Source organism: Setaria viridis, chromosome 2 (genome assembly GCF_005286985.2).
Source record: "Setaria viridis chromosome 2, Setaria_viridis_v4.0, whole genome shotgun sequence".
NCBI classification, from domain to species: domain Eukaryota; kingdom Viridiplantae; phylum Streptophyta; class Magnoliopsida; order Poales; family Poaceae; genus Setaria; species Setaria viridis.
In genome coordinates, this window is record NC_048264.2 from 33,209,819 (window position 1) to 33,220,573 (window position 10,755).

General features: G+C 50.0%; 2 protein-coding genes across 2 annotated transcripts; both read left to right on the top strand.

Annotated features, from left to right (window-relative positions):
• Window positions 1-1,656: 1,656 nt before the first annotated feature.
• LOC117845869 (uncharacterized) lies at window positions 1,657-3,964 on the top strand. Its single transcript, XM_034726949.2, has 2 exons — window positions 1,657-3,210; window positions 3,308-3,964. Exons 1-2 carry the CDS (start codon window positions 2,149-2,151, stop codon window positions 3,701-3,703), a joined length of 1,458 nt encoding a protein of 485 aa, XP_034582840.1. The 5' UTR covers window positions 1,657-2,148; the 3' UTR covers window positions 3,704-3,964.
• Window positions 3,965-5,487: 1,523 nt separating this feature from the next.
• Window positions 5,488-7,426, top strand: LOC117846115 (uncharacterized). Its single transcript, XM_034727230.2, has 2 exons — window positions 5,488-6,734; window positions 6,831-7,426. The coding sequence occupies exons 1-2, from the start codon at window positions 5,715-5,717 to the stop codon at window positions 7,224-7,226; spliced, it is 1,416 nt and encodes a 471-aa protein (XP_034583121.2). The 5' UTR covers window positions 5,488-5,714; the 3' UTR covers window positions 7,227-7,426.
• Window positions 7,427-10,755: the final 3,329 nt, after the last annotated feature.

The window sequence follows — 10,755 nt, forward strand, 5'->3', positions numbered from 1 at the left end:
ACTATCTGCGGGCAGCATTCGCTTTCTGGAGGGCTTTTGGTCCAAGCGAACAGGCATCTGATTAGGGCGTTGTTTCAGAGTGTTTTACAGTGGCTTTGGCTTTACCTGTTTTGTGTAAATTAAGGTAATTTAGCGTGAAAGTCGTTTTGCGAATCGAGAAAAAAAATTAACTAAAAGTTGGGCAAATCCGTCCAGTACTAATGAAGCTGTTTCGGGATAAACCCTCCCAAGCAGCCTCTAGATATGCTACAATGGTGTAAGTTTTTTCTTTGATGATTTTTCTTTTCTGAAATACGGTATATACCTCAACGCTTACATACATGTACATCACCCTATGAATACACATATGTACACTTATGGGCATATTTGAAAAAAACTGATTGATTGATCTTGAGATTGATGAAGTAATTATAGGTGTCTCACTGTCGAGTATCGGTAGACACATTATGTACGAATGAACACCAAAAAAAATAAAAATAAAATTAAAAATACGAACACCTGTGTGATGATCTTACTGCAAATAAAAAAATGCGTGCTCCACACAGTGCACACACCTACTGAAGGCAAACTTATCTTTTAACGAAAATTTCCTATTTTTCGGTAAACGTATATATAGGCAGACAGATATGCGTGGTCGATGGTTGCAGGTTAGAAGTGGACTACTGTGGACGGAAGGTTAGACGGTGAAAATTCATCCGAGTTTGAATAGTTTACCTCTTTTTTTTTGAGAGGGTACCATTTAAAAAGGAAAACAGCAGGGGCTCAGCTTGGCCCAATCACAAATACAGAGCAGCTTTGCTTCGTTTCTACTCCAAAGCTCCACGTGCACCGCGGATGGGCCGGCCTGACTTCAAATGCGCCGACGCAAAATTCACAATTCAGATTCTCAGTGCGCAATCTCTCCTCGGCGTCTGCATTTTATACCGCGAGTGCACGTGGATCATGGTCAACCTGTTTCCATTTTTTGCGGCTTGAGGCACCGTAGGTCATATAGGAGCTAGTGTACGGGGAACATTCTAGCGATCAATACAAATTCATCCATGCGTGAACGTCATTGCTGTGCAACCTTTCTCGCTTAAACATGGAAACGGCCAGCCATGGAAGATCACCCAAACTAGTGGCGGACGCAGGATTTTAAAATTGGGTATACATTACCACGCCAAAGATCGACCATACTCTACCGTAGCTCAATCGCGCTGCCCTCCGTTAGAGCTTGACCACACCGCCCCTCTTGTGCTCTCCACCTGTGACGTGACTTCGACCCGACCACCCCTGCACTTGCGCGGACAAGATGAAAGCGGCATCTAGGGAGGCAAGGCAATGCCGATAGTCATCCGTGTTAGCGTTGTGAACTGTGAAATTTTATCCGTCTCATTTCTTTCCATCTCTCCTACTTCCTTCGTCCCAAATTACTATTCGTTTTGGCTTTTCTGCACCTAGATATATATTATGTCTAGATACGTAGCAAAAATTATGTATTTAGAAAAGACAAAACAAATAGTAATTTGGGATGGAGGGAGTACTAAACAAAGAACTGGGATCCTCGCATCCAACCCATCCAAAAAAATAGGATGATGTTACCTCTTGTACTCAAATCAAACACATGCTTATCTTTTTTTTCCCTTTGGTAAAACTCAGTGTCAAGATCTTAAATGCTTAAATACTTGAGAGGAAAAAATGAACGGGGAGTTAGTGTGGGGTTCGTAGGTGCGCTAGAAAACCAATGATGCAACAACAGCTCCGTACGGCCAGCACAAAGTAGTCTAGCTCAACACAAAGAGGGAGGCTAGATTGCTTTGGAGCTTTTGAGCAGGTTATTTCTCTTGTTTGAGCCGAAGTATATATAATTGGACCCAAATACGAATATACATATGTGTATATGTATGTACACCCATGTCCATTAGCTGGGTCCGCGCCTGCCACAAACACGGACCATGCCATTGTCAAGACCGCGCTCTGCCTCCTCCCTCCTCTCCTGCTCGCCGTCGTCTTCTACCTCCACTTCCAAACACAGCTCAGCATATTCTCCCCCGTCTGCCGGTGCGCCAGTCAGCCTGCCGCCGCTGGCGCAGCTGACGACCACGTTGACCGCCTCCGCGCGTCGGCCACCTTCCTCCCGCTGAAGGACACCCGCCAAGGCGCGGAGACATGGTACATCAGCACACTCAACGCCACGGCCGAGCCAGAGGGCGAGGCGAGGAACCTGGTCTTCCCTTCGCCGGCGTCGGCCGGCCGGCTCCTCTGCCTGGCGCCCCTGCCACAAACACGAACCATGCCATTGTCAAGACCGCGCTCTGCCTCCTCCCTCCTCTCCTGCTCGCCGTCGTCTTCTACCTCCACTTCCAAACACAGCTCAGCATATTCTCCCCCGTCTGCCGGTGCGCCAGTCAGCCTGCCGCCGCTGGCGCAGCCGACGACCACGTTGACCGCCTCCGCGCGTCGGCCACCTTCCTCCCGCTGAAGGACACCCGCCAAGGCGCGGAGACATGGTTCATCAGCACCCTCAACGCCACGGCCGAGCCGGAGGGCGAGGCGAGGAACCTGGTCTTCCCTTCGCCGGCGTCGGCCGGCCGGCTCCTCTGCCTGGCGGCCCCCTCCCGCCGCGACGGCGCCAAGAACGCCTACGCCCTCGCGTGGCGCGACGCGCTGCCCCGCGGCGCGGCGCTCCTGCCGGGGCTCGCTTTCGTGTCCGAGACGGCCTACGACCACACCAACATCTGGCATGGGCTCACGACGCTGGTCCCGTTCGCGTCGTGGCACGCGAGGAGCGGGTGCAGGGCGCGGCCCGCGAGGTGGGCGCTGTTCCACCACGGCGAGGTGAGGACGGAGATGAGCGGGTGGCTGGCGACGCTGGCCGAGGCGACGACGGGCGCCGCGGTGGCCATCGAGACGTTCGACGCGCCCGGCCCGGTGTGCTTCGAGGAGGCGGTGGTGTTCAGGGCGAACGTGGCGGGCATGAACAAGGAGCGGATGCTCCGAGCCGCCGACTTCATGCGGTGCAAGGCCAGGGCCTACTGCGGGGTGGACGCGTCGAAAGCCGGAGGCGGCGGCGACCCTGCGGTGCTGCGCGTCACGCTTCTGTTCCGCACGGGCGCGCGGGCGTTCAAGGACGAGGCGGCCGTGACGCGCGTGTTCCAGAAGGAGTGCAAGCGCGTGGCGGGGTGCGCCGTCGCCGCGGCGCACCCGACCAACTTGACGTTCTGTGACCAGGTCTTGCCCCAGTCCCGTGCACAATTCCGAATGGTTTGCAAGAAGATCTTGAATCCAGTCCTCTTCTTCTTTTTATCTGTATCTGTTGTGTTGGCAGGTGAGGTTGCTGAGCGCGACGGACGTGCTGATCTCGTCGCACGGGGCGCAGATGACCAACTTGCTGTTCATGGACAGGAACAGCAGCATCATGGAGTTCTACCCTCTGGGTTGGAAGCAGAGAGCCGGGGGAGGTCAGTACGTGTTCCGGTGGATGGCGAGCTGGGCCGAGATGCGGCACGAGGGTTCGTGGTGGGAACCCGTCGGCGAGCCGTGCCCCAACAACCCCGACATCCTAGACTGCTGGAAGGACCGGCAGATCGGGCACAATGAGACCTACTTCGCGCAGTGGGCGGCTAGAGTCTTTGCCGCAGCCAAGGAGCGCAAGACGGGCAATGCCGTCGGGGATTCGGAGGGAGGTCCACCGCGAGAAGCGACAGTATGCAGGTGCAGTTAGTTGCGTTTGCGTTGCTTGGAGTGGGAACAGCTGACCTCATACCAGGTATTTATGAGATTTGAGATGAGAGCTCCAAAGGCATCACCACTGTGAATGTAAGTAGAAGATAAGACAAACAGCGAAGGTTACATGAGAGGATTTATAGGCATGTTGATATCTCTAAAGTACATGATTATAAACCACAAGCTCACAGGGTCGGGAGACCCCTCCTTTCTCGTTGTCGCCCGGTCCCTAGCCTATATAAGGGGAATCAGGCTTTCATTCTTCTCTCTCGACTCTCACACATTCATACCAACACACACTCACACGCTTGCTTACGAGCGCCCCATTGTAAGCCCTCGCACGCTTGAATCCGAGGAATAAAGACTCATGCCGAAACTGGATATAGGACCCATTCCTGAACTAGTATAAACCCCTTGTTCTTGAGTGTGAACCATTTGGAGCGAGGAGAGTGCGACGTATAATCACTAGACGGTGGTACGAAACACCACCAAGACCATACATTTTACTTTAAGTCTTAGCTCTATAAATATAGATGGTGCTACAGCGTACGGTACGGTGGTCACCCTGATCAGAGTCTAGCCTAAGTTAAGCTCTAAGAAACCACATGCTCTCGACCCTCAAAAGATTAATCTCCCTCAACTTCATTGATCTCTAACGTACGAATGATGGTTTTAGATCTAGTGACCCCTATTTGTGACATATAAGATACGTAAAAATGGGTCTATTTAAGGCAACCCGATTGGCTCAAATATAGTGAGACGATTTGTTCACCTTCCTATTTTGCCTCACACATTAGTTTGCCACCAATTCTTCGATAGATTGGTTCCCTGGTATCCAAGAAGGTATGGGATGTTGCATATGGGTCTTTCATGGTCAAACTTATCTAATTTTGATCAAATTTATAGAAAAAATTATTAGCACCTATGATATCAAATAAATAAACTATGAAAACATATTCCATGCTCTATATAGTGAAACTAGTTTAATGTCGTGATTATTTATGCATTTTTCTATAAATTTGGTCAAATATAAAAACGTTTGATTTGAGATAGAACTAAAAACGACGCAAAATTTAGTAGAGAGAGTAATATAATTTTCATCTAAATATTTGGCTATGGCCGATGTTGTAGGTTTAGACGAAGTTGAGCTTAAGTCCACACAGATCGGATTAGCATCAGAAAAGGGCTTCAGATTTATTTTAAATTTTCTAACTAGAGCGTTACCTTTAGCTTGCAGCACGCAAAAGCAAATAGGAGTAAAATCTACTACACGCGTAACCAAATAAAAGATTGGCAGCATTTCAACTTTGTCTAGCTTGGTCAAACACGTGTCCTCGAAGGAAAATTATACATCCATTCGACCATGTAAACGTCTAGACGTGCAAGGTTAGATTGTGTACTTTGTGATGAACCGAAAGATTAGCCATCAAATTCATTTGTGATTGGTAGGTTACGCTTGGTACAACAGTACCTTCTGCATGCCAGAGCATAATCACGTGGCTTTGCTTCGATTCTTCACGCTCTATGCTACAGGGATAGGAAGGACGTTGACGGAACATAATTTGTTAATTTTTTTTGTGATGGAACTTGACCCATCAGTATATGTAATTTTATTTTGATCAATTTATTTCGAAATTAACATCGTTATATTTTAAGTGGTAAATTACGTGCCCACGTACTTATAGAGGTACATGAGCGTTTGCGTCTCTGATTTTCGCAAAAAAGATGGCTAGGGCGTTTTACTTCAGTATTTCAGATAAGCCAACTCAAAGTTTCGTGCACTCGTAATTCAGATTCGGATCTTCCCTACGCGCACTCTGTACAGTTTACTACCTGGACTGCACAGATACCATGGCCAACTTGTTTCCCTTTTCCGCGGCTGGATCGGAGGCACCCAAATAAAACATACTGTGCCAGAGTGCCAAGCTTGTCGTTACTAGGTGCTACTACACGATAGCAGCCGGTAGGTCAACGAGTATTCTCCACTGCACAGCAGTACATAATCACCCATGCATGCACGAGCGCCATCCCTCAAACTGTCTCTCGCCCGCCCATGCATTATGAAGCAGCTCGCCACGAAGAAGAAGGCGATCGCCAATAACGTGAGCCATTTCAAGCGCGCAGTCTGCCTTCTCCCTCCTCTCCTGCTCGCCGCCGTCCTCTATCTCCAGTTCCAAACGGCCACCGGCCTCTTCTCTTCGATTTCCCGAATCGTTAGCCAGCCAGCAGCCATCGACGACCTCGTCGACCGCCTCCGCGCGTCGGCCACCTTCCTGCCGCTCAAGGACACCCGCGAGCGGTCAGAGACGTGGTTCATCAGCACCCACGACGACGTCTCCGAGCCCGACGGCGAGGCCAAGAACCTGGTCTTCCCTTCCGCGGCGTCGGCCGGCCGGCTCCTCTGCCTCGCGGCTCCCTCCCGCCACGACGGGACCAGGAACGCCTACGCGCTGGCGTGGCGCGACGCGCTCCCCCACGGCGCGGCGCTCCGACCCGGGCTGTCGTTCGTGTCGGAGACCGCCTACGACCACAGCAACCTATGGCACGGGCTCACGGCGCTGGTCCCGTTCGCTTCGTGGCACGCGAGGAGCGGGTGCAGGGCGCGGCCGGCGAGGTGGGCGCTGTTCCACCACGGCGAGGTGCGGGCGGGGATGAGCGGGTGGCTGACGGCGCTGGCCGAGGCGGCCACGGGCGCGAACATGACCGTCGAGACGTTCGACGCGCCCGGCCCCGTGTGCTTCGAGGAGGCGGTGGTGTTCAGGAGGAACCTGGAAGGGCTGACCAGGGAGAGGCTGCTCGGGGCGTTCGACTTCATGCGGTGCAAGGCCAGGGCCTACTGCGGCGTGGACGCGTCGAGCGCCGGAGGCACCGACCCGACGGCCCTGCGCGTCACGCTTCTCTTCCGGTCGGGCGGGCGGGCGTTCAAGGACGAGGTGGCGGTCACGCGCGTGTTCCAGGAGGTGTGCGCGCGGGTGACCGGGTGCACGGTCGCCGCCGCGCACTCGGACAACGTGACGTTCTGCGACCAGGTCTGTGCAAGGCACACGAATGGTTGAACTCGCTGAACCTTCAAGTGTGCGTGCGACATGAATGAAATTTCTTTCCCCCTCCTTTCTTGTTGGCAGGTGAGGTTGCTGAGCGCGACGGACGTGCTGATTTCGGCGCACCGGGCGCAGATGACGAACCTGCTGTTCATGGACAGGAACAGCAGCATCATGGAGTTCTACCCGCTGGGGTGGAGGCAGAGGGCTGGGGGCGGCCAGTTCGTGTACCGGTGGATGGCGGATCGGGCGGGGATGCGGCACGAGGGCTCCTGGTGGGACCCCAACGGCGAGCCGTGCCCACGCTCCCCTGACATCCTCAGCTGCTACAAGAACCGGCAGATCGGGCACGACGAGGCCTACTTCGCGCAGTGGGCAGCCAGAGTCTTCGCAGCGGTCAAGGAGCGCAAGGCTAGGAGGGCCGCCGAGGTACCGGCCAGTGAGCGCCGGCGAAAGGCAGCGACCTGCAACTGCAGCTAGCAGTGCTACACTGCTACGTGCTGTGGACGCACGTCCCGCCAGCAAGTCTTATAAGTTCTTTTGGTTTCACTAAATAATATATTTTTAAAGCACGTTGGAAATGGATATATTGTTGCAATGTAGCAGGAAAAAAAAGTAGATATAAGATAAATAACAACATGTCTATCTATTTATTATCTTAATACAATAGTATTAAAAGAAGTTACCACGTTTGCCGAGAGGGTCTAGAAATTACTACATTAATCAGAAAAAGAGAAGAATACACCCCGTTGGATTTTATGATCATCTAACGGTCTATATTATCCCAAAGAGTCCATATCGCATACAATTAACAATAACATAAATTCAAGAATAAAAATTAATAAATAATCATACCCATTACATCGTCCGTACTAATTATAGAATATGCATTGGTTTTTACTATCTGACTTGGGCTCCATGTCTCCGAACAAACAAAGTAAGTTTATTGATATTTCCTATCAGACTTGAGTCTGCACGTTTCCATACATTGATATTACTTTGTTGTCCGTTTAGTGGTCATGAGATATTGTCATATGCGACCAGGGCCGGTCCTGAGATTTGGGAGGCCCGGGGCGAAAGTAAAACTCGGGACCCTTTCATATAAACATTATAACAAATATATATAAAATGTTACCGATAAATATTTAAATGTATCTAAAAGCAATATTTATATCAAATTATTTATACATATTACCTTAAAAATTTCTTTTAACATTTCTCGATGCAAAATCACTTATGATAAGGATGATGCCAATCTTATCCAACAAGTTCTTCTCGATGCATAATGTTGCCAAAACCATTTACCCTCTCATGATGCATAATGTGCACCTGATGCATTTACTATGTTCTTAGAGTCACTTACATTGTTATCATCGACGTTGGTGTTAACATTTTCTTGGTTCATCCGCAACAACTATTGCCAACTCATTTGGGTTCGTCGAAGCGCCCGTATTTCTCGCAGGGCCTTGATAACTCTTGCCAAATTTATCTATAGCTTCTCCCTGTGATTCTATCAACTCATCCACACATCTCTTCCTTTTCCTTTTTCTCGCAGCCTGATTCATATTTCCCATAATTGTTATAAATCAGTTGAGATTAAATAACTTATGATAATGAATTAATAATTAATGATACGGAGAATTAGGAAATTGGCAATCCAGTAGCGTACTTAGGTGCCGACGGAGTCGAACAGGAACAGTCTGATCTCGTCCGACGCAGTCGAACAGGACAGGAACAACTCGACGGCACGACGGGGATCACGCGCGCAGGCGGCAGGAGTGCGGGCGCAGCACGCGTGCGGCGGCGGCCCTGGGTGGCACTGTGGTACTCGAGTGTGCGCGTGTGGCGGCGGCGCTACGGGAGCGGTACTCAATCTACTAACAGGCGAAGGTAATCGGCAGGTCAATTCGTACCAGCCACTATATAGAGATCCACGAGGAAAAGTTTTACCAATTGGAGCAGTGTCTCGGTTATAGTCTATGTTTACTTGTTTAGCCTGGCAATCTAGGCGTTGGCCTTGGCCTCTAGGCCGGCCTAAAGGCACCTGAGTACATGACGGAGGGCCCTGACCTGACGTCCAGCTATCTGACACCGGGGCCCCTGGGATTTGGGGGCCCAGGGCAGCCGCCCCCCTGCCCCCCCTCAGGGCCGGCCCTATGCGACCTTGCCACCTTGCTTCATTATATATTTGCAATACATCCATGACACAGTGAAATACGTAAACACAGAGTACACGACTCCTGTGTGTACAGCATGCATGAGCATATAATGCCACGACACGGGAACACAAGTACTTATTTGGGACTATAAATCACGTAAGTGCCCAAGATTTCAGTGTTAAAAGATACCCATAGAGGACCTATAAATCACCATATTAATAGAAATACACTATTAGATTTTACGATGATTTACGGTCTAAACAAATCTAATGAGTCTATCTCTGTCATGTACGCTAATAAATTATATAACTAAAAAATATGGAAGTATTTTTATAGACGCATATGTTCATACACACGCAGACGTCTAAATACACGCATGAAACCACACCTTATAGGCACCTCCGAGAGACTGAGCTTACAAATCTCGATATTGACAATGTCACTATGGGTGCATCGCTATTGACAGATACGTCACCTACCAGCTACCGCTAAAAAGAATAACGTAAGTTAAATCTTGGAATAAATCTAAAAAAATATGGTACTGAGTTGAGTACTCGAAGACAAGGAACGAGAAATTTATTATGTCAGTAGAAGACTTCTGGATGCTGAAACAAGATATCCTCCGGTGGAGCGTTTGTGCCTATGTCTTTACTTCTCATGCACCAAACTCAGGCACTATCTACTATCGGCAGAATGCGTGGTCGTGTGCAAAGACGACGTAGTAAAATACATGCTATCACTGCCGATCTTGAAAGGACGAATCGGCAAATGGATCTTAGCGTTGTCAGAGTTCGACCTGCGTTATGAATCGGGAAAAGCTGTCAAGGGACAGGTCATGACCGATTTCGTCGCCCAACACTGCGGACCGGAGATTACCCCCGTAGAGCCGGCACCTTGGACTTTATATTTTGATGGGTCGTCATGTGGGGTCGGATCAGGAATCGGCATCGTTCTCATATCGCCTCGGGGGGCAAGCTATGATTTTTCTCTGCCGATAGAAGCCACCGCTACTAATAATCAAGCGGAGTACCGAGCTGTACTGAAGGGCCTGCAACTATTAAGAGAAGTCAAGGCCGATTCTGTTGAAGTCTTCGGGGATTCCATGCTTATTGTGGATCAATTAACCGGAAGGTCCGAATGCAAGGACGATGTGTTAAGAATTTTTTACGAAGATTGCTTACAGCTCTTAAAAGAATTTAGATCGGCAGTAATCGAGCACATCCCAAGGGGTCACAACGAGGATGCCAACAAGCTCGCCCAGCACGCATCTGGATATCGGCCAATTCTAGGCGCTATGGCTCTGGAACTCACGGCCGATGACTGGCGGAAAGAGATTGCCGACTACTTGAAAGATCCGTCTAAGAAGGTAGAGCGACGAGTACGTTTTCACGCCACTAAGTACGTACTACTCGAAGACGACTTGTTCTACCGAACGATTGACGGCGTCCTGCTTAAATGCCTGGGAACAGAAGAAGCCAAGACTCTAATGGGAGAAATCCATGAAGGTGTATGTGGAGCACACCAATCGGCCCATAAGATGAAATGGATGATTAGGAATAACGGGTATTACTGGCCGACCATTCTCGAAGACTGTTTCAAATATTATAAGGGATGCCAGGATTGTCAGAAATTCGGGAATGTCCAGCGTGCACCCGCATCGGCCATGAATCCCATTATCAAGCCATGGCCGTTCAGGGGATGGGGAATAGACCTTATCGGCCAAATTTACCCACCATCAAGCAAAGGGCACAAATTTATTCTGGTGGCTACCGATTACTTTACCAAATGGGTGGAGGCAATTCCGTTAAGAGCCGTGACATCGGCTATCATGGCCGACTTCGTAAGGGCTC

Excerpts from the sequence above, each read along its gene's own strand:
- LOC117846115 (XM_034727230.2), top strand. The coding sequence starts at position 5,715 with ATGCATGCACGAGCGCCATCCCTCAAACTGTCTCTCGCCCGCCCATGC. Across the intron at positions 6,735-6,830 it reads ACGTGACGTTCTGCGACCAG|GTGAGGTTGCTGAGCGCGAC; the intron begins GTCTGTGCAAGG and ends TCTTGTTGGCAG.
- LOC117845869 (XM_034726949.2), top strand. The coding sequence starts at position 2,149 with ATGGTACATCAGCACACTCAACGCCACGGCCGAGCCAGAGGGCGAGGC. Across the intron at positions 3,211-3,307 it reads ACTTGACGTTCTGTGACCAG|GTGAGGTTGCTGAGCGCGAC; the intron begins GTCTTGCCCCAG and ends TTGTGTTGGCAG.